The sequence below is a fragment of the Fukomys damarensis genome, unplaced genomic scaffold (assembly GCF_012274545.1).
Source record: "Fukomys damarensis isolate Sample0158 unplaced genomic scaffold, DMR_v1.0_HiC HiC_scaffold_28, whole genome shotgun sequence".
Classification (NCBI taxonomy): Eukaryota; Metazoa; Chordata; class Mammalia; order Rodentia; family Bathyergidae; genus Fukomys; species Fukomys damarensis.
In genome coordinates this window covers 268,404-291,736 of record NW_022900940.1, presented here as the reverse complement: position 1 = coordinate 291,736, position 23,333 = coordinate 268,404, and the positions used below count along the sequence as shown (strand labels likewise).

General features: G+C 47.4%; 1 protein-coding gene across 8 annotated transcripts in view; it reads left to right on the top strand.

The window, feature by feature from the left end:
* The window catches only part of Cfap100 (cilia and flagella associated protein 100), a 40,399-nt gene that overhangs the window by 5,333 nt on the left and 11,733 nt on the right, over nucleotides 1-23,333 (top strand). For 3 of the 8 annotated variants that reach the window (XM_010608067.3, XM_010608071.3, XM_010608065.2), the window contains 11 exons: nucleotides 2,169-2,243; nucleotides 4,205-4,305; nucleotides 6,478-6,670; nucleotides 10,218-10,285; nucleotides 10,361-10,524; nucleotides 10,778-10,858; nucleotides 11,296-11,477; nucleotides 11,813-11,854; nucleotides 11,934-12,060; nucleotides 13,936-13,993; nucleotides 14,081-14,232. In XM_010608067.3, coding sequence (XP_010606369.1) covers nucleotides 2,169-2,243; nucleotides 4,205-4,305; nucleotides 6,478-6,670; nucleotides 10,218-10,285; nucleotides 10,361-10,524; nucleotides 10,778-10,858; nucleotides 11,296-11,477; nucleotides 11,813-11,854; nucleotides 11,934-12,060; nucleotides 13,936-13,993; nucleotides 14,081-14,232 — 1,243 coding nt within the window. Of the gene's footprint in view, nucleotides 1-2,168; nucleotides 2,244-4,204; nucleotides 4,306-6,477; nucleotides 6,671-10,217; nucleotides 10,286-10,360; nucleotides 10,525-10,777; nucleotides 10,859-11,295; nucleotides 11,478-11,812; nucleotides 11,855-11,933; nucleotides 12,061-13,935; nucleotides 13,994-14,080; nucleotides 14,233-15,423; nucleotides 15,635-16,859; nucleotides 16,923-17,664; nucleotides 17,840-23,333 lie in introns of those variants that run through there. The other 5 variants (XM_010608064.3, XM_010608066.2, XM_010608070.2 and 2 more) reach the window with 4 other exon arrangements.

Below are 23,333 nucleotides of genomic sequence, written 5' to 3'. Positions count from 1 at the left end.
AAAAAAAGAGGCCTAGGATGTAGCTTAGTACAAAGGCCTTAGGTCTGCTCTCTGGTAGCACTTAATAAATAATAAATAAGAGGGCTGAGACAGGCCAAGAGAATTTTGGCTCCTGACCTGTGATATTCCATCTCTCCATAATCACTGTGTCACACCCAGCCAAGTGCAAGAAGCTTGCAGGGTCTCTCATACAGAGGCAGCTTTTCAGAGAACTTCAGCTCCACACTGGCACCACCAGCTACTTCCTGTCCTGAGGAAGGCTACTACTCTAGGAAGCTCATAGGTTTGGATTCATCCCTTGTTTGTCCTCTGACGACTGGCTTGTTTTACTCGTTACAGCTTGTTAGCAGAGGTATTTCGTAGTGAAAAAGCAACACTGAAGTGTGTGCATGCACGCAGTACTTCTAATGAGAGAGCGAGATCTTTGTTAGGTTAGTGGGCTTCCAGTGAGGAGTTTTCATCTTACCATCACATTGCATCAACAATATTCATTGGATCAATGCGTCAAGCCTGAGCTGTCCAAATTTTTTTTGCTGTACATGTCTGTATCTTATCTTTTGTGGTACTGGGGAATGAACCCAAGATCTTTGCACTAAGCCATGTATCCAGTACTTTTTAAATGTTTAATACTAAGACAGGGTCTTGCTAAGTCACTAAGTTCCCGAGGTTGAGCTTGAACTTACATCCCTCCTGCATCAGCCTCCCAGAGTGTTGGGACCACAGGTGTGCATCACCACTCCTAGCTATATTTCTTTTCTTTTCTTTTCTTTTTTAAACTAAGAACCAAGTCTTTAAGTAGGGTTTGACTTGTGTTTTTGGTTTTAGTCTACTTATATGACTTCATTTGTTTTGGATATTTGATACCTTCTGATTTTTATGACAGGGTTAATTAAGATTTACCACCAAGAAATCTAACCACATGCCCACTAGGAAGGAATATTAGGAAACAGGAATTATTCAGGAGTCTGAACTCCAGAGTTCCCCACAGGCCTCCCCACTCCCTGCTGCCTCCTTTCCTCCCATTTGACACTGTATATTCTGCAGGGTGTTGATGGCATTTGAGTTTCAGCTCTAGGCCCGACCTTCTTGCTCCCCTGCCTCAGTCTCCCTCCATCTTCCTACTTATTCACCTTTCACCCTTCTGTTCAGGGTTGGGTCTTTGTATCCCATCCCCTACCTCCCTGACCGGGTCCTGCCTTCACTGTCATGCCCTCGTCAAAATCTGGGATCCCTCGGGAACCACACTCTTTCCGCAGCCTGTTCCCAGGACCTACCCACCACAGCACATTTTGGCTCCTTCATCCCCAGTCCTGGGGCAGGGATCTGGATCTCTAAGCTCCAGGTGATACCTGGGCTGGAGTGCATTACTATTGGGCCACCTGCCTCCTTCCCTGTGGGTATCCATCAACAAGAACAAGGCAGGGGCCCTAGCAGGACATGTCACCTAAAGAAAGGCTGTGCTGGGGATCTTGCCCAAGCTGAGAGACTTGCCAGCCTCTGGGAAGGAGGTCCTGGCTTCCTAGAACCACCTCTGGCTTCCTAGACCTGCAAAAAAGGCTGGGGCTGGCAGGGCCATTCTTTCTGGTGGAATGGGATGGGTGCTTTCTGAGAAGAACTCTGGTTTTGAAATCCTCTGTTCAAAGGCTTGAGGGGAGCCTAGGAAGGCAGCAGCACCAGCCAGATCAAAGTCTGAAGTCTGGGGTCTTTAATCTGCTTGAGCCCCTGTGTGCACATCTCTAAAATGTCTTGCACCGACCTTAAGGAATGAAGTAGAGGGTATGAAAGGGGGCCACAAAATATCCACTGTGTGGGCTGCAGACGTAGCTCAGTGGTTCCGCCGCCTGCTTTGCAAATTGCAAGGTCCCAAATTCAATCCCCGGTACCAATGAATAAATAAATAAATAACTCCACTGTGTGCCTAGCGTGTGAGTGGAACATTGGATGGCCTTTCTCTTGCACAACTCTCACAATTTCCCAGCAAAGTCAGTCTGGTCATCTCAGATGTAGAAACCAAGGCTCTAAGAAGCCAGGTGACTTGCCATCTATCTGCTCAGCAAGGGGTAAGGAACTGATGCTGGCACCCAAGGCTCCCCCATTGCCTGGCACTATGTTCATAGCTCTGTTTCAGACATGTCACTGCCATAGCTCTCATTTTTGTGTCTCCCCAGGGAAGAGTCTGGAATCCAGGAACAGTTCTTCTTCAGTCCTTGAAAAATTGGAGAAAAGTGCAAAAACAGGCAAAGGTAACATTTAAGCAGGGTGGCTAAAGTCTGAGTTGGTTGGAGGTAATCCTTTCCCTTGGCTGCAGATGCCCTCAAACTTAGTCTCTAGTGCTAAGGGAAGAGGGAGATGCTTCTGTTTCTGTCGAGAATGGAGCTGCCAAATATAAGCAAAGTAGGATTTATTTTTTTCCTCCAGTAAAGGTAAATAAGGTAGTCCCAAGCTTCACAGTGTTCCACAAATGGCACTTCCAAGTCTTTCTGCTTCACTGGAAAGGGCTTAGGACTTTCAACTACAAGATAGCCTCATGGTGGCAAAGTGATTGCAGCCACCTAATCATATTTGATTCCAGGAAGGGAAAAAGGGAAGGACAGAACTACTCAGCTGCCAGCTCATCTCTCCCAGGGAAAGGATTCTTTCTGGAAGGCCCACACAGCAATGTCTGCCCACAGTCCACTGCCCAAAATTTGTCATGTGACCATCAGCATCTACAAAGAGACCTATTAAAGTCAGGCACATTGTTATAATCTATTTAGAGGGAGCAGGAAAGGCAGCCAGCTTCGACTGACTCATTCCCGTATCCTCTGCACAGGGAACCTACTTCTTGCCATTTGTCTGTGCCTCGGCTCGCCTGGACTTCCTCCTGGTCCTGCTCTGTCCCTGGGCTCACAGGCTGGTCTGATCTTTCCACTGACGTCTATGATGGGAGCATCTTCTGGAGTCTCCCACCACACACCCCACCTTGTTTCTTCTTCCTTCTTTCAATTATGAAAATTCAAACCTGCCCAGAAGTGAAACCACAAGAGACAGGACCATCCTCAGATTGTTACTTTGGCATGACTTTACTGCCTCTGCTTAATCTATCCTTTTCTTCTTTTTCCTTTTTGTCTTTGCTAGGACTCTTTAAAATAAAATCCATTTTACTTCAAATGTAATTTCATTTCCTTCATAAACACTACAGTGTGTACTTGTCACCGGTAGGGATGTTTCCTTACAAGCCCATGGTCCCATCATAAGTTGACAAAGTCAGGAATATCTTCCTGCAGAAAGTTTGTGCTAATCAGGATTCTGCTGAGAACCAAATCACTTCAGCCTCTTTTCATTTCACAAAGCCCCGCCCCCCATCCTTTAATTCTCTGTGTCTTGGACTTGTTGAGCCATGGTGTCAGTTCTCCCGTGGGATGTACCCATTCTGTCTTTGTCTGTGTGCTTTCTGGTGCTGACATGGTCTCCCAAAGCTGCCTAACAACCTCTGCTACCTCAGCAGCAGCCCTCTTGTTTTCCAGAGCTGTCTACAGTTTTAGATATATTTATAATGATATTGGGAGTAGGGAGTAGGGCCTCTGCTGACCTCTCTGCTTCCCTTGGCCATCTGTACTAGACTCTCTCTTTCTCTCTCTCTCCCTCTGTCTCTCTTCTCCTTTCCTTCCTCCACCCATTCTTCTTTCTCTCTGAATCGAACTCAGTGTGGGGGAAAAAATCACGGAGATTACCAGCAACACAGACCTGCACAAGGACAGCTGTCCAGCCAGTCTTACCCCCGGAGGCCCACACAGGCTCCTAGAAAGACAAACACATGATCACCTGGGGACCCACGGCTCAGAGTCAGCAGACCTGAGCACCTGCCTTCACCACTTAGAAACAGTGTGCTCTGACTTCCCTCCTCTATGTCAGATGGTTTCCCAAGGATTTAAAGGAAAAGACAGAGGGCAGATGCTTGAGGCACAAAGGCCATGTTCATGAGCTCTCTTTCAGATGTATGGAACAGCAGCCCGGCTCACACTGGGTTAAACCACAAAGGTAAATTTATGGAGCTGGAGGATCCAGGAGTGGACTTCAGGCAGAGCTGGATCCAAGAGAACATTTGCCATTCATTCTGTGTATCACATGCTGGACTGGGAGGCTTCAGGGACCCCAGAGGCACAGACCACACTGCCTGGAAGAACTGGCTGCACCTTTCTCCAACAAAATGTTTCCCTCCCAGGGCATGTGAGCAGTCCAGATAGTTCAGCTAATCCTTTCCATGTGTCTGGAGATGTGGATATCTTCTTGTTCAGAGATCAGGAGCGGAATAAGGCTATCTCAGTGAGTATCCAGGACAGGGACCAGCTCCTCCACGAAGCTTCTCTTTCCTTCATGGTTCTTTCTGTCATAGAAACAGTGCCACACTTCCCTTCTCAGCAAAGCACTTTCCGTGGGTTACTATCACTCTAGAATAATCAGTGGCTCACCTCTTCCTTCAAAATTACCTAGAAACACTGCATGGGCTCTCAGACTTCTGACTTGTCCCTATCTATCTTACCTGTTTCCATCCCTGTTGTTCTTGGGCCTTGGTCGTAAAGGGTTCCTTGGGCTGTAGTAGTCACGACCTTGGCTACCTTCTCTTTCACTGTCCCCTGTGTGAAATGCCATTCCCTTCTCCCACTCTCCTTGTCCTTCCAAGGTCCTCTTAGACCTCATGGGCCCTCTTGTCTGATTGCTGTAGCCTTAAGTGGCCACTCTCTCCTTGGAATCTCGGAGGCCTGGTATGCACATGGGTACACATACACATGCCCCTCCGCAGTGCCTCAGCATCCTGGGGGCAGGCCCAACACCCTGCCCAAGTCTTGTCTGCACACTGGTACACTCCCTGCATTCCCCTATGAGAGCTGTGCCCAGAGGTTAGGGCAGTCCACTTGCTCCCACAGCCCCCAGCACAGCCAGCGCAAGCCTCTGCCTGCCCACCCAAGCAGACATCCTGGCCTTTTCCTGGGCTGCTTGCCCTGGTTCAGGGATTCTGTAAGGCATCGGTTCCCAGGGCAGCTAGACCTTCATCCCAGCACCAGCTGGGCACTGGTGGGAAGACACAGCCCTGCCCAGGCCTCTGATCAGACATTCCAGAACAGTGTCCTCAGCCCTTTCAAAATGCTAAGCACCAAGGTACTCAGAGAGGTGCTGCCCCAGGAGGTGCCCCATGCAGCTTCAGAGAATGGTCTGCAGACTACAGCACCTCTCTCTGGCTTAGACCTTGGAGATCTTGTTATTCTCCAATGCAGGACTGGGTTCTTCAATTTTCAAGCCTTGTTTAACCTCTTCCTTCTACTAAATGTCCATCTCCAAATGAACTTGCCGATCCCACTCCACCAGAGCCTTCAGCTTCAAGTTCTCCCACCCTAGTACATTCCCCAACCTCATGCCCTCCTCACCCAGCACAGCCCTTGGCCTCACCCTGCCCCCAAGGAGCTGCTCAATGCCTTATAAAGGACCTGTTGCCACTGGGATTCTGAGGGCGACATTTTCCCAATTCTGTTATTACACACAGACCTGCCAACTGGTGGCCTCAGGTTAGATCCTGCATTTGCTGAAATTCTGCAGGATTCATAGGTGTGGAATTGTTTGTGGTACCTGACGGGTCCCAACAGGAAATAGAGTGACCCTGGAGAGTCCCACTGAAGGGATTGTAGCAAGGGATCAATGCCTAGGGTGGGCAGGGTGAGGACCCTGCAGGGCACATGCAGACCCACAGATCCCAGCCAGCAGTAGAGCGTGGTACTTAGACCAGAGATCCACTGTGCTCAGGTGTCCTTCCGCCATCCTGCGGTCTTCTCCCAAAGGAGGGCTAGGCCATAGTGGCACCCCACAGGGACAAGATTGGAAGTGCAGGGCAGTGGGAAAATCAGTGGAGACAGCAGACTACCAGTGACTTTCCAGTTGGCTAACACTGACAACAGAACCTGAAGATTAACTGAAGACTCCATGGTTCTTTCAGAAACTCAAATCTAAGTGCCTTGAGCATATTTATTGTATCTAGCATATCAAACTGCTGCGTCTTCAGTTCAATGTAAATCGCACTCCAGATACCAAAAAAATTGCAAACCTCAGATAAAACCATCAGTCAGTGGGAGTATGCCCCGGGTTGTCGATCTGGGGTGCACATCTGGCTGTGCATCTATAATTTATCTGGTGACTCTGCCTGCTGCCCTGTTCTCTGGAGCTGATTGGCCTCCCTGTGAGCCTTCCTTCCCACTCTACTCTCAGTCCTAGGCACTGTGATGAGACTCACAGGGGCTAGGCCTTTCCATGGTAACCAGCTCCATGGTGTTGGGTGTGCACGCCTTGTAAGTGTATGAGTGTGTGTAACTTCTCATGTGTCTTTGTGCCCCTTCAGCCCCATATGCAGTCCCAGAGGGGCCGATGTGGACATGCAGCCCAGGCACAGTGGGATGCTGGGTAGGGAGAGGAGCCTGGGCCCCACTTGACCCAGTTCAATGTTCTTAGGAGAGAGAGAGGAAGAAGAAGATGCGGGTGTATGAGAAAATGACATATGCCTCCAAGATGTCCGCCAAGAACAGCAGCCTACGGCAGGAGCTGCAGCTCGAAGAGGAGATGGATGACCAGGCGCTGCTGGCTGAGGTCAAGCAGCTGCGCACCTTTGGTGATAAAGCGGCCTGGAAGCTGATCATGACCAAAGGTGCCACCCTTTGTGGCCTGGGGAGGGGGACCTGGCTCAGTCATCCTCTAAGGGACAGCATCTGGGGGCTCTCGTGCCTGCAGACATTTGCTATATATATAGAAGGGCTTCACACATCTTCGTCTGACTCCTATCTGGTACCTCCCAGGGCTTGATCACTCCAGGTTGCAGCTCTGGGAGGCTGAGGGTCACAGTGGCATGTGCCTGCCGAATGTGGGTAGACACCTGTGATACAGAACAGGCAGTTCAGGCAGTTCCGGGTAGGGGTGTGGCTCAGTGCTTCTGCACTTGCCTGGCAGGTGTGAGGTCCTGGGTTCTATGCCTAGCACCAATGCACACAAGAAAAGCAAAACAAAATCCAAGAAACCCAACAAAACCCAAAACCAAGCCAAAAGAAAGCTTTGGCACTTTAAACGGCTTTACCTTGTTCCTTGCTGACTTCTCATTGATTTTTGCTTCTTTCCAGTGTTGCAATGTTACCGCATGCTTGCGTGTGTGCATGCGCGTGTGTGAGTGTGTGTGTGTGTGTGTGTGTGTGTGTGTTACTGAGGACTGAACCTAAGGTCTTCATACTGAGGTACAACTCTGGACTCTTAAATTCTTGTTGCGAATTTGCTAAGTTGCCCAGTCTGGGCTCTAACCTGTGGTCCTCCTGCCTCATCTTTCCAAAATGCTGGGACTATAGGCCTATATACGACACCTGGCTCAAAACTTTTTAATTATTTGAATTGGTAGAATGCTAATACATACTCAGTACTTAAGATTCCTGACTGTCACATATATGTCAAATAATAACTCATATATATGTTCTGTTTTACTACATTCAATGTATTAATGCAACTAATTCCCACAACCCATGGAAGTTGTTACTATTGACAGCCAGGAGGTGACACTGAGCTGCCAAGGGGCCAAATAACTGGCCATGACCAAGAAACTAATCAATGCCAAAGCTGGATCAGGTTAGAAAAAGGCAGTGTAGGGACATGGTGTGATCCCAGGTGCGTTCACTTGGCTGCAGACCCAGAATAAACAATGTGGAGGAGGACAGGTTTATTTTAACTCACAGTTTCAGAAGTTTCAGCCCATGGGTGGTTGGACACAAGACAAAGGGCTGTGGTGGGAGGGTATGGTAGAATAAAGCTGCTTTGCTATCGACTGTAGGGCAGCAAACACAGGATTTCACGAGGAGATACAGGTTCTCTGAAAGGTGGGAGCAGGTTCGGCGATGACAGACAAAAGCACTCAACACTGAGGTGAAGTTTGCAAATGCTGCTGCAAAATTTATTTTTCAAAGAGCTTCCTTTATACAGATTTCTATTTCCTTATAGCAAGTCAGGGGCAATGAGCTGATCTCTCTAGGCATCTATTTCCGCTTGCTGAGCTGGCGCCTGCCAAATACATCATTATAGAATACATTGTGAAAAGTTAGCAGGAGTTTAAGCTTTCTTTCCATCTTAGCTGATAATATGCCAGTGGCCATTTTCTCCCCAATGAATCATTGTTTCTCAGATGTTTGACAATATATGGTAATTCTGATGAAGTATCAGTAACGTCTGTAACATTACATGCTATTTTCCTTAAAAGAAATATTCCCCTCAAATGCACCTTCTGTTCAGTTATTATTTGACTGAGAAGGCTGTGTCCAAACAGTGACATTCTTATCCTCCATATCTTTGGGTACATCTAATCCTTCTCCTTCTTGAAAACCACTAGGCATTTTCAAAAAACACAAACACACAGAGATCAATAGAAAATAAATCAAAATTGTAACAGAACCCATTGTACCCAAGCTGCAGGCAAAGAAACCAATGATTCCTTCTTTGGCTGACTTTTAATGCGGTGCATGCCAAGGACCTCCAGGAGGCTTGACCCCGAGGGGCCGGGGCCGATACCTCAGATCCGGTTTCTGCCAGGTGGTCGGCATTGTCACGCAGATTCCACTGGAGTGGTCGTGGCACTGCTTATGTCATAATACCCAGAAGGCAGAGTGGGTGGGGGGAGACAGACAGACATGAATCAGAAGCCAGATGTACCTTCTTGGTTATGCCCCCAGTGACCTACTTTTTGCAGCCAGATCCCACCTCCTAACAACACATGGATTAATCCATCAATGAAGTTAGCCCTCCAGGATCTAATCATTTTCCAGAGCCCCACCTTGGAACACATGAGTCTTTGGGGGACATTTTTAATCCAGTCTCTAAGAGGTACTAAATGTGAATAGAAAACATGCCAGGGCTCCACAGTCTCCACCTCTGATGCTAGCAGCTTATTACTTGGGTGGGAATCCCAAACTTGCTTGGAAGTTTTGTGTGCTGAACTTGGCACCAGGAAGCAGCATCACACCTTTGGGCCTCTGCTCTCTGTTCCTCAGGCTGAAGAGGTAGGGAGAGCAAGATGGAGGAAGCTGCCTCGGTGGAGCTGCAAGAGTTCTCTGTGCTGAGCTTGACTGCCAGGGAGGAGCTGGGTTTTCTTGAGGGACAGGAAATTCTCCCAAATCACCCAAGGAGGGCAAACCAGGGCCTCTGGACTCAGAAAAGAGCTCCTGTATCAACCACATCAGGGCTGTTCTCCTGGAAAGAAAAGGGATTCTGAGGTTCAAGAGCCAAGAGCCACACAGTGTCAAGCACAGCTCCTTGGAACTCTGAAGTTAGGGAGCACATAGCACTTCCTCTCTCAAAGTACAACACAGAGGCCCCCATGGCCCTTGGCCCACATTTGGCTCCCCTCTGCTTTGCTAGAAGGTTGTTCAGACCTCTACCTCAATTTTGTCTGCCTGCTTAAAACCCTGTCAAAGTAGAATAAGATGCTGCCAAGGCCGAGCTCTGGAGAGTTCAAGTACTCTGCTTTTCTCTCCTATCTCATCCAGGTTCTGCTACTAGGCCTCTTGTAATTAAGTCCATCTGGGTGAACATTCTAGAGTGGAAATTTCTAGAGTGTCCAGATCCTCATCCCAAGTGAAAGGGGATACTACAGCAAGAGAGTCAGACCAAGATTGCCCACCCAGTCTAACACCAACTATGGAGCCTGTAATACAGTGATCTCTTGGTGTCTGCAGGCACGGGGTCCCATGAAACTCCTGTCCACACTTGGAGACCAAAATCTGTAAACTCTCAAGCCTCTTACATAAAATAGTGCATCACCTATCTCATCTCTTGTACACTTAAAATCATCTTCAGGTTACTGTAATACCTAACAAGATATAATAGTTGTGTGAAAAGTGATACCAGGTTATTTGTAGTGACAAGAGGGAAAAGACTGTGTATGTTTGGAACAGATATAACATTTTTCCAAAAGTTTTTGATCTGTGATTGGTTAAATCTGAGGATTTAGAATCCACAGCTACAGAGGATTGACTATATACTGGGAGATACTTCTGTCCTTTGTTGGTGGCAGAGAGCAACACTATTCCGTGTGATCCTGTAGCCTCCCAGGCTGGCAGCAGAGCCCTGTCCGGGAGCCTGTTGTGGCCCCAGCAGGTTCTCTGAGTGCCTGGTCTTCGCCCAGCCTGGACCTCTCACTCCCAATTGCCTGCCTCCTCTCATTGCAGAAAAGAAATTGGAGCCTGATTCGATAAACAAGTACATTGACCAGAATCGAAAGATGTTTCTCATCCAGGTGAGCTTAGCTGTACCAGAACAAAGGTTTCCAGTTAGAGTGTCTGGCCCTCAGTACTACTCTTCTGCCCCTCAGTATTCCCTGGATATGAAACGCAGTGAGATCCAGCGGCTAGAGATGCTGGCAACCTGGGAGGAGACCAAGCTGGAGCAGGCTGAGAAGTCTCTGGAGAAGGATGCAGCCTTGTTCGATGAGTTCCTCTGGGAGAATGATCGCAGCTCAGTGCAGGCCATGAGACTGTGAGCTTGCAAGGGGCTGGCCAGCCCAGCCACACCATTCCCTGGGACCCTTGAGCATGGACACAACCATTTACTCTGCCCTGGCCCAGACCCAACCCAACCTCAGCTAGAACTCAGGCTGACCCCTAGCCAGACCCTGACCACTGGCTAGTTCCCTGGCTCCCTGCCTCCAACCCAGGAGCCGGAGGCCAGTGGTTGATTGCTGGTATTTACTCATCTGAGTTTGTCCTCCTGGTCCCCACCCATCCCTCAGGGCTGAAAAGGAGACCAAAGCCAAAGTGGAGAAGATCATGGAGATCCAGGACCTCACCACTCAGATTGTGAATATCAAAAGGTGAAAGCAGGCAGCACACTGGCCTTTTAGTGGACTATCTCCATTTTCCTCCATCAATTGACCCATAGTCAAAGGGAGCTTAGGACCATGTAACCCTTACTGCTATATACCTCAGAGACTCAAATCTCTGCTGAAAACTCTGGTCCATTTTAAGATGGGGGAACTGAGGCCAAGAGAAATTCAGTGATTTTTCCCAAGGCCACACCACCACGATGCAGGACCAGTTTGGCTCAGAGGCTCCCTGGGCTGCAGCCTGAGAATAGCAGGCAGAGTCCCCTGGGTGAAGAGGAACTTGCAACCACAATTCTGGGAGCTCTGGTTGCTTCTAGCCCTTTACCCAGCATTCAGGGCATCTGCACTGGCTCTAAAGAACAAGTTGTGCACCCAGGCCTCACAGTAGATGGAGCCTGACCTCAGCCTTTCTTCCCTGGGCCTAGTGAAATCTCCAAACAGGAAGACACTCTACAGCATTACAGAATCTATAAGGATTTCCTGTACAAGCTGTCTCCCAAGGAGTGGCTGGATGAACAGGAGAAGAAGCGCTTGGCTCACAAAAAGGCCAAGGAGGTTGCTGAGACCCTCAAAGAGGGGAGTGTGTCCTCCATACTAGTGGACAAAGGTAGTGGAAAAGAGAATGGGGATCCCTTCGCTGGTAGTGCACCAAGACTTTGTGCACAGCTGGCAGGGGCCATAGGCTGGCCTTTTCTACCTTTCAAGGCCTACACTAGGGCCACTCTGGGCTCTACGTGGGGCAGTGCTCGCCCTTTAACCTCCCATGGGGCCCATCCCAAGCATTTGCATGGGGAGATGGCCAGTTCTCAAACAAACACAGGGACTTTCTTCTCGAGTACCTTCCTCCCTCCGAGGTAGGAACAACAAAATCAGCCCGAGCTCCAGAACCTGAACCTAAATTCCAGCTGATGTCATCTGGGATCCCTTCTTTGCTTCCTTTAGGACCAGGGAACAAGGGCAAGATGGTCTCTCTGTGGGCCAGAGGTACATGGCTGTCCCAGGCTGGAAGGGGCCCTTTAATCCAGACCAGGGCCCATGTAAATCATTACCCTGTTTCCTCCAGAGGCTCGGGGCTTGAAGAAGCCCTGGAAGCTTCTGCAGGCAGTGAGGCTGGGGCAGGTCCCATCCAGCAGCATCAGCCTCCAGCCTACCAGTCAGCCCAGCATGCCTAGCAGGTTGGACTCCAAAGGGTGAGTGGCCTTGAAGAGGCCTGGGATGGGGCTGGGGCATGGGGGAGGGAGCACTTTCTGATGGTCCCCAGGAATAGTACAGCCAACCAACCAGAAAATACTGATACTAAGGTCCTTAGAATCCCAAGAGAAGGCCAGCATGGCATGTAGGGTTACAGGAGAAATGTCAGAGGTCAGAGGTGGAGAGAGGAACATGGGATGTTTATTGTAGTTTCCAAGAAAGAAGTGGGTGAAGTGAGGCAGCAGGCTGAGGACAGGCCAAATTGATTAACATCAGGCATAGTGCTGTCTGTGGCGGTTTGGTCTTAGCCCTGGGGAAGGCACCAGATCAGGGCAGGAGAAGAGTGGCCCTAGCATAAGAACCCTGTGCTGGAGGGCCTGGATACTGGAGAGCTGGTGGATTTGTGATGGAGAAGCACAATCCAGGACAAACCAGAATCATTTACCATCTCTATGAATTATTTAACCTTGGGGAGGGTTCAGGAAGGACCCAGATGTCAGAGCATCAGAAATATGAAAGTAAAATAAAATAAGAGTCATGGCACTACAGGGGTGCTGTGGCAACCTGGGTGGTTTGTTTATTTCTTATGATTTGGCAACAGCCCGTCCTCCCTGGCCTGTGGCTGCCCGAACCCCTTCCTGTGTTTTGTCTCCGCCTGTCTCTGAATGTCACATTGCAGGCGGGTTGGTGGTAACATAGGCTGGGCCAGGCACATGCTGCATGTGGACTGTAGCCCCTGTGACTCATCTGGGGAATAATTATTTCAGTATTTGGGAGGAGAGGTTCTAAGTGATTAGCTGTCCCATGCTGCTTCCTCTGCCTAGGTGGTCCCCCAGCTCTGGAGCTCTATGTTGAGGGAGTTGTTGAGAAGACAGGTCTGGATCACATTGTCCTGGCTTTGAATCCTGGCTGCTCCATCCATTAGCCAGTGACCAGGCCAGTGAGTACGGCTGGGTGAGCTGTGAGCTGCACAAAGCTCATAAACTGGTCTAGACCACTCCAAGCCACCAGGCCAGGGCCCGGACCCAAGCTATATTCCTCTGGAGGGTGAATTCTCAGGGAGGCATCTTCCAGTGGCCTTGAGCTGGTGGCTGACTTTCTGAGCTATACTTCAAAACTCCTGTCTTACAAAATGGGCATCAGTATGTATTCAACAGGAGGCCCAGGCTTTAGCTGTTGCCACTATTTCTGCTCTGGGAAGCCCTCCCTGGTCGCCTCTTGGGGCTCCTGCCAAGCCCTGTACTGATGTCCCTCCACTTCAGGTGGCTTCGGGCCTGTCAGGGAGGCAAGTCTCAGGCTGGGGGCAATGAGAGAGGATTTGCAAATAGGTAGAGGTGGGAATCCTCCCAGAGGGATGTCTAGGGCCTCGTGACCATCCTAAAGCCCACACGACTTTGGCTATGCCTCCTTACCCTAGCCCGGAACAGGCCCACCCCTGTGAGGTGCTGCTGAGGGTCAGCTGGAGCTGGCCTTATGTTCATGGTGACTGTCAGTGGGACTGTCAAGGGCAGGATGGTGCAAGACCAAGGTGGGGCATGAAAGGCCTCAGAGATGGCTCTCAGAAAACAAATAGTCAGGGAGAAAGGCAGCTCTTGCGGACACAAAGGCCTTGAAGTAGGGCCGATACCTAGAGAGAGAAGAAGAGGCTCACAGGGCAGGGACATAGTGACCCCTGGAGTGCGACGAAAAGTGGGAGTGGCTGCTTGGCTGCTGTGTGGCATCTGCAGAGCCATGCAGGTTGCTGCTATGTCTGGGCACTGGTGGGGAGGACAAGGGTTAGGGAGATGGCCCACCCACGTCTTTGGGTCTCTGCCTGCTGCTCACTTCCGGCCACCCCGGCTGGCCCAGGGAGCCCTGACCCCATCTCTTTGCAGGTCAAGCTCTACCCTCCCATCCCTCCAGTCTCAGGAAGACACTGACAGTGAAGGAGAGGTCAGTGGCCTGGTTCTGCCCACCCTTCCTCCCCTTGCCCCATCATTTCCCCGACCCGGGCCCCTTGCCCACATGGCCTTCTCACAGGACCTGCCACTGTATTTTATGGAGCCCCAGCAGCTCCTGGATGTCTTCACAGAGTTGGAAGAGCAAAACCTGTCACTGATCCAGAACACGCAGGAGATGGAAGAGACCTTGGATGAGCTGAAACTCACCCTGAAAAACACACAGACCCGAATGTAGGTGTGAGGCAGCAGGATGGGTACCCTCCCTGATTGTTGTCCTGGAAACCTGCTGTACTGCTTGCAGGCTTGGCCCTAGGAGAGGGCATGTCCTCTTGGCAGGGATGAGGAGAGAGCAGGGCCCTGGAGCCCACATAGGAATTGGAGAGGAGAGCCATATGGGTTGACTGATCCCTACTCTGGAGCACCTTGTGGCCATAGGGACATATCACAAGGACCTCCCAACCCAGGGCCCTTTTGCTGTGATGCCAGATTCCTCGGGTGCCTCAAGGCCTTGCCCAGTATGTTTGAAGGCACCCTGCCCCCAGACCTTCCCCCAGAACTTGGTAAGGCCCATGTGCTGTGTCCTGAGGGTACTCAGTCAGCTTGGACAAGGCTAGAGGCTGGATGGGGCACTCACAGGTCACTGAGAAGTGTCAGCTGTCTACACCCAACACTGGGACAGGCCATCCTATTCCCTTATGACTATTGGGAGGGTACCCTACTGCTGTGGGGGCTGGCAGGATGATGAGGATAAGAGGAGGCACAGTCGTAGCTGGGGGACATGGCACAGTGAGTCAGTGCAGTCTCACAGGTCGTTCCAGGCTGAGCTGGATGACGGCCTATAGGACACAAACCTGGAACTCTGCCACAGATGGTGAAAAGGGCATTGTACAGGGAGAAGGTCTTCCTGTAGCAAGGGGGTAGGGCTCCGAAAGAGCCCTGGGGGAAACCCTAGCCCCCAGGTCCAGTCAGAAGGCAGCAGGGGAAGGCAGATAGTATCCAGCTCTAAACTGGAGCCCCCAGGAGGCCACCAGCCATCCCAGTCCCCTCCAGAGGCAGCTACTCCATGGGCCTAGGTGGACTGGGCATGGCAGAGGCAAGCTGGGCACTAAACGAGGCTTGTCCAAGCAACTAGCCTTTGCCTCCTCAAATACTGAGCATCTTTTCTGGGTCACATCCGGATCTGACTCCTGCATGGATAAGGCAAGGCACCACTCTCTACCCCAGCCCAGGCTAGCCCCTGCCGCGTGGAGCTGACGTGGGACGTCAGCAGATACATCTAGCAGGCCCATAGTATGATTTGGAGATACTGATATGTGTCAGAAAGAAGATAAAGTAAGTGACACGAGAAAGGGGGCTGCGGTGGAGGGTGGCAGCAGATGAGAAGGGTCAGGAAGTCTTGCAAAAGAGAGTCACGTTGTCTAGGAACATCCTGAGGAATGGGAAAGTAGTCAGCCAGTCCAGGATCTGGGGAAGACAGCTGCAGCCAGAAGGCATAGCAAGTGAAAAAAACCATGCATTGGAAACCAACGGAGGCTTCAGTGTTCCATGGGGGAGTCCTGCTTCTGAGAACCTGGGTCCTTTTGGTCCAGAAGATTGAGAGTTTGCAGCATGATGTCAAACTACCAGCTCTCAGGTAAGGCTGTGTTCCCTCCAAAGCTGGGTGGTGCCAGAGACACGGAAAAAAGTGAGCTCTGTACAGATAGGAAACTTCTTAGGTTCCCAGAGAACCTGTAGAGAAGACAGATCTCTCCCCCAACATGCACACATGCATGCACGCACAGGTACCCATACCTCACAGTAGAAAGCTGGATATCCACAGTGATATCCAGGAGCTGGTTTCAGGCAGCTGTGCCATCCCACAGAGCACCGACATTTGATTTCCAGAGGAGTCACAACCCATGTGCCTCTAACTGCTGTGAACTCAATCACCTCTTCTCAGAAAACCATCCCAATACAGTGTTTGAAAAATACAAAACAAATAAACAGCTTAAATAGGCCTAGATCTATTAAAGAAATTGAAGCAATAATTAATAACATTCCACAAAGGAAATTGCCAGACCCAGATGGGTTTATTACCAAATTATACAAAATGTGTAAGGAATAAATTATGCCAATTTTTCAATTATTCTCTTTTTCACAAGATAGCAGAAGGAACAATTCCTAATTCATTCTGTGAGGCCAGCACCACCCCAATGCCAAAACTAGGCAAAAAGAAAGAAAGAAAAAGTACATAACAATCTCTCACCAACATAGATACAAAAATCCTCAAGCAGTGGAAAAAAGTGTGACTTTGTTAAAATAGTGTATGCACACAGTCACAGAAGTGCTCACTATACAACATTAGTCAAAATAGCGGAACACTGGACACAACCAGCAGCAGGCCAGTGGAAAAACAAAATGTATTCTATCTGTACCACTAGGTTTTGGTTGTTGCTGAAACAAACTGCTACACACTAAGTAACTTGAAACAACATGTATTTATTCTCTATGTCAGAATTCTGAAATAGGTCTCAGTGGGCTAAAATTAAAGTGTTCGCAGGACCGTGTTCTGTCTTGGAGACTCTAGGGGACAGGCTGTTTCTTTCTATTCTTTTTTATTTTATTTTATTTTTTTTTGGTACTGGGGATCGAACTTGGGTCCATGAGCTTGTAAGGCAGGGGGCAGAACCACTGAGCTAAATCTCTGGCCCATTATTGATTTTTTAAAACGCATTCCTTTTTTTGTTTTGTTTCACTGCTGTGCTTGATTACTTTTCTTTGTGGGTGCTGAGGATTGAACTCAGGGCTTCATGTATGCTAAACATACACTCTCACCAAGCGGTGGTTCCAGCCTAAAATGCATTTCTTGCTTTTTCCAGCTTCTGGAGGACACTAGATTCCCTGGCCCATATCGCCTTCCAGCCAGCATCCATCAGATGAACCTTTCTCATGTTACATCATTCTTGTCTCTCTTACCAGCCTCCCCCATCTATTTGTAAGGACCCCTGTGATTACAGTCTTGCACTTCAAGCTTAGCTGATTAGAAACCTCAAGGCCACCTGCAGTCTTGGTTTCTCCTTGCCAAGGGACACATTCACAGGTGCCAAGAATTAGGACATGGACATAAAGGAGGCATTATGCCCTTGGAACACTATTTGGCAGTAAACAAAATAAACTATTGATGCAGATAAGGACATAGACACCATGCTGAGAGAGAGAGAGAGAGAAGCCAAATACCAAAGAATGTCTACTATATTGTTAACTTGAAGTTTTATAGCCACCTGTGTGGGTTATCTATTGTTAGATGGTGAATCAGGCACAGCTTAGCTTTTTTCTCCTTAGGGGCCCCTCACAGACTGCTATCCTGATGGTGTCTTCACCACACTCATCTGAAGCCTCCGTTGAGGAAAGATCTACCTCTAAGCACACTCATGGGGCTGTTAGCAGGATTGTTTTCAGTGGCCATTGGTTGAAGGTCACCCTCAGACATTTACTATGCAGGCTTTGTGACACAAAAGCTTGCTTCTTCAGAGTGCTGGGAAGATGGAGTGGTGATCTGCTGTAAGCTAATTACAGAAATGACATCCTGAAGCTGAGCAATAAGTCTAAGATCTCTCTTTCTCCCTTGACATGACCACCTCTGTATATAACTTCCTCTGATCTTTGCCTATCTTCTCTGTGCAGCTGTCCCCTCTAGCATATCCATTGTGGAATGTCAGGAGCTGCACATGGGCGGACTAACAAGTAGCAGGATTCGTGTGGGGAAATGATAATTTTTGACAAAAATAATAGATTTTTCTTGAGATTGGAAGAACTGAAATGTGGTGTGACTAGGTGATCAAGCTCAGGTGTGTATAACTTGCCCAGAACCTTAACCTATGAGAAGATGTGCCCTAGTCTGCCATTATTTATTACCAGTTTATGTGAACTGCTCATAAATCACCTTTAATCAAGACGGTCCTTTCGGCTGGTTCTCCTTTGTGATCAGCTAGCTCACCATACTGACATCCTTTCTCTGTCATCTCTTTGGCTCTCAATTAATTGGCTTGTGTGGTGACCAGACCATGATTTTACATGGTAACAGACTTGGTTATTCAACTGAGAGTAGAGGCTCTACTTGTGGTTAGCTGACCTTCACAGACAATCCCTTGGGTAATCTCCCAGAAGCTGTCAAATCCTCTTGCTCTGGAGAGCTATCCCTTCTGTCTTCCTGTCCTGACACTGGCTGCCTCCAAGTAACCCTTATGGTAGAGAAGAAATGGCTTTGGGGAAGTCAATGGACTCAACATGGAGCAGGTTATGGTGCACCCCAGGAACTCATTCCCCCCATCTGAGTTCATTCCTCATTGTGAAACAGGGACATTTGGTTAACAGGGTGCTCTATAGAAACAGGAGTAGTTATGGGACTTTTACCTAGAATCTTGAAACTGATGTCTCCCTGCTACCAAATTTGTGTGTGTGTGTGTGTGTGTGTGTGTGTGTGTGTTTGTGTGTGTGTTTAATGTGTATATATAATTTGTATATGTATATCAGCAGTTTACCTGTGTTAGGCTTGAACTTGCAATCCTCCTGCGTTAGCCTCGCAGAGTACTTATGGGCATGTGCTACCATGACCAGCTTTGTTTCTCATCATTATTGTGGGCTGTTCAGGAGCAATTGTCAAGATTTGGAACTGCTTTCTGTTAGAACTACATATCTTTGGCTGGAGGAGCAAAACTTTTCCCTAGCTGGTTTTAGGTATGTTTGATTGTAACCAGGCTCTCACTCATTATTTCTGTTTTTGAGTTATGACCATCTAAAGTTTGTTGGTCTCAAGTCTTTTGGTCATGAAAGAGGCTGATCAGTTGAGGATGAATAGTCCAAGGAACAGGGACATGAGGGCCACTAAAGATCCTAATAGAAGGAGAAACCAAGTGAGGTTGGGGGTAGACTGTAACATAATATCCTGTACTCCTTGTGTTAATGTCCTTTAGATTAGATGCAGCTAATATGCCTGGGCTTAAATTTCTTTAATGTTCTTCTTACTTAGCCCTGAGTTGTTAATCCATGCATAGCATGAGGAATTAGTGGCTACACATAGCTTGCCTTGTTCTGCCAGCAGGTAGTCAAAGGCCAACTGGTTGTCAAGAATGGCATTAACCAAAGAATCTAATAAAGCTTGGGGCCTAGCAAGGGTGTCAGTGGTCTTGTAGGCTAAGATCTCCATAGAGGTCAAGAGATTCTGGAGAGTGGCCTCATGACCAAGCCTTTCCAAGGAAGAGTGAATCGAGTTATAGCCCCAATTCCTGCCATTCTGAGGCCAGTGGCTCTTTGTTGTTGTGAGGGCTGGGTGGCTTTACAATGTATTTTTATGAAGGAAAAGAGTTCCTTGAGTGGACTCCTCTTGGTGCCATTGATTGATGAGGCATTTCTGGGCAACAGGTGGGTTGGATTAGGGTTTGCTGAGTTCTGCTAATGTGTATATGGAAATATCCACATAGGAAGGGGATTTCTGGGGAGTGGAAGGGTAACTACCTTTCTTGGGGAGGGGTTGGTTAAGAAAGTGGTAATTTTTTTCAATCAGAATGTGACTTAGTGATCTATGAACACTTCACTCAGAAGCACCGCTGTTCACAGTCCAGTCTCTTGGGAAAAGGGGTGTGGTCAGTTAGAGGCTAGCGTCTACCATATGATTTGGCTTAAATTTTTCATAAGGTACAAATGCTGTCATTATTTCTTGTCACACCCACGATGGGAACTGGGCATCAGCGCCATGATACAGAGACCAGTCCAAAGGATCTTAGGTGCCCCACAGTGGTCTGCTTGGTGACTGTTCCTGGATCTGAGGGACACTCAGTCTTTCCTCAAGTTTATTGTTAGCTGTAGGATTTTTCTGGATGTCCTTTGTCGGCTTAAGGAAGTTTGCTTCTGTTTTTTCTTTGCCAAAAGTGTTTTTTGAATATGTGTCATGTTTTTTCAGGCTATGCCATTTATATAATTATGTGAATTTTTTTCTTTAGTCATTTAGTGTGGAGACTTACATTAATTGATTTTTGAAAAGCTTCACATTCTCAGGATATATCCTACGTAATTGAGGTGCCTTAATTGTGTATGTTGGTGGAGTGCTTTAGCTGAGTTTTTTGAGGAGTTTGGCATCTGTATTCATCAAAAGTACTGATGTATAGTTTTTTTGTGTGGTCTTTGTCTGATTTTGCTACCTGATTAGCACTATATATTACATTATAAAATGTTTCTTCTTGTACTTAGACAAAATATTTGATTTCTTGAGAAGTTGTAGGGCAATTCAGGTGATTTCTTTTCTCTTGGATGAATTTTTGTAGTTTATGTTTTTTGAGAAACTGATCCGTTTATCTGAGATTTCAAAAACACACAGTTGTATGAGTGTTGCTTTTAGTTTGTGGATTTGATATACCATAAGATAAAAGGATTTTTTTTAATCTTTTTTTTTGTATCGGGGATCCAACTCAGGACCTTGCACTTGCGAGGCAGGCAGCAGAACCACTAAGCCAAATTCCCGGCCCAGGAATTTTTAAATCTTAAGAAAAGATTACCAGATATAGGCCCACTCATTTTGGGGTAGTTGTTATTCTGGGCCTTGATCTTTTTAAATTTTTAAGTATATTCAATCACGCAGGAAGGTAAGAGTCATAGAAGCAAATCCACTGGAGATGGCCTGACCTGATTTTCATATGTTGTAAGGGCTGAGGAAAGCGCCCCCAAATTTACCTGATGGCATACCTTAATTGTTTTATTTGAAGTGAGCTTAAGTTTGACCTGGTTGAAGACATGGGATAGGCTGTACCTAAGCTGAAGTATGCTTAGTTTGGTCTTTCCACAGAGCCATTCTCATTCTGAGGAGGGCTATAAGCAGGAGCTTTAACCAATTTTCTATGTCTCCTAACAAAATTTAGATACTGTCATTTTGCAGGTTTGATTAGTTCTTTCAGCCTTTCCTGATAAGCATTGTATCCCAGAAGTATGGAGTTTCCAGACATTAACCAAACCCTGGGCGACCTTTTTAGCAATTTGAGCTACAAATGCTGGTCCATTATCACTCTGTAGGATCCTAGGGTGTCCATACCCAGAGATAATCTCTTGTAGAGATTTGGGGTTACTTCAGTAGTGGTTTCAGTCTGGCAGAGAATTTCACATATCCTGAGAAAGTGTTTGTAATTACTAGGAGATACCTAAAGTTTCTGGGGGTCCAGGACAGGACAGTTAACTTGCGAATTTTCTGAGTAGGCCCCCTTAATCTGTACGGGTCTTAATATTTGGTCTTGAGAGTAGTCTGTTTTGGAGGTTATTAGTTTGATATAAAGGGAAGCAGCTCTGTGTGGCAAATTGTATGATTTTGGGGAAGTGTAGGGTCCTCAAATTGTATAAGCCAGTTGTATACCATGTTTCCCACTGTGAGCTTCCTTAGGAACCACAATGGCTATTGCTTTAGGAAATAACAGCAATCTATGCTGGTTTTCAGACTATCCAGGGTATTGCTCTTTGTTAATCCCTATTTTATAGCCCTTTACCTTTCTTTTTCAGGACATACTAGTTGATAGCTCAAGGGTGTAGTGGGTGCAGGAAGCAGGATCATTCTCAAAATATCACTTTTTTTGTGTGGCTTCCTTGGTGGCTATATCAGCTTTCTTTTTGTTTTATTTTGTTTGAGTCAGGAACAGGGTCTCACTATGTAGTTTAGACTGGCCTTGAACTTCCTTTTTAGCCTAGGGTGGCCTCAAACTCACAGCAGTCCTCCTGCCTCAGCCTCCAAAGTACTGGGATTACCAGTGTGCACCACTATACCTGGCTTCAGCTTTTTTTTTTCTCTTCATGATTCCCCATCACTGTGCTGATGTCCTCTATAGTGATTTTAGTAGATGCATGGATTCTAACAACTTTAGTTTAAAAGGGTGATATTTGATGCTTTGTTGACTGGTCTTAGCACTCCTCTTTCCCTCAGTCCCCTTGGGCACGTAGTATAGCATAAACATATTTGGAGTCATTGTAATTATTTATTACTTCTATTTTTCCCCAAATAAACAACCACATCAGAGCAATTAGCTCAGCCTTTTGGGCTGAGGTCTCTGTGGAGAGGGCTTTTGCTTCCATTTTTTCCATTGACACAACCACACACAGAGCCTACCTTCACCCTTCCTTTCATTCATTCATTTCAGGTTTTTTTTTTTTTGAAGACATAGTGCATTTCAGGCTGACCTTGAACTCACTATGTAGCCTATGTCTTGGAGATCAGTGAATAGGACACCCCAACAAGGTAAGTAGATTCTTGAATTTCTAGGGCAAGACTGTCCAGCAGAGCTGCTCCTGCGTTTGGGTGACAAGGCCTTTTCCATAATATCTTGAGACTCAGGTGGCCAGAGAATGCAGAAAAGGGCATCTCTTAAATCTAAGACCGTGTATCATATCCTATCTGAAAGTCTGGTAGCCAAAATGGTGTAAGGTTAGGCACTACTGGGTGGATACCTTCTGCAGTCTTGTTTACTGCTCAACGATTCAGCACTATTCTGTTTTTCAGTGTTTTGTTTTGATCTGGCTTGATTTTTCAGTACCAGGAATTGAAACTAGGGGCACTTGGTCACCAAGCTACATCCCCAGGTCTCTTTAATTCTTTAAGATAGGATCTAAGTTACCCAGACTACCCTAAAACTTACAGTTCTTCTGCTTCAGTTTGCTTGGTGTGTGTTTCTCTCCATTCATTTGTTCCTGGGAGGGTAGGAACATTACATTACAGGTAGAGTGACTGGTCCATAGCAGCCCTTTCTTTAGGAGTCCTATTACTATACCAGGGTTAGTATCCTGTGGTACCTCTTATGTAAGAGGATACTGTCTTTGGTTTGAGCAAGGGTGACTGGGCTTAAGCTTGACTCAAGCTTTGCTTGATTTCTTCTGCCTGCCTTTACACTTTATCAAAGCCTCTGGGGTCAAGATTTTAGACTTATTTTCCTTTAGTAGTTAATACTACTAGTAGTTAATTGATGAATTGGCGGACAGGTCCCTATCTCCATGTGGGAGCTATCAAAGTTAGTGTTCTCCCTAACTTATGTAAGAAATCACTCCTTAGGGGGAGGATTGGGCATGCTGATACATAAAGAAAGGAGTTAGGATTCCTGAATTTTGTCTGCATTTTAAACATTTAATTAAAAGCCTCTCATTTGTTTTTCCAAAACCCTCATAATTTAGCACTTGTATTAAGAAAATGTGCCCCTTGAGGTTTTTAGAACTGAGCAGGTAGTCCCCATAGCAACAAAAAGAAGTTAACAGGTTTACCCTGAGTGTCCAGTGTGAGCTGGGGCTCCTCAGAGTTTTTCTGGAAGGGCAGCTGAGAAGCCCCCTATCCC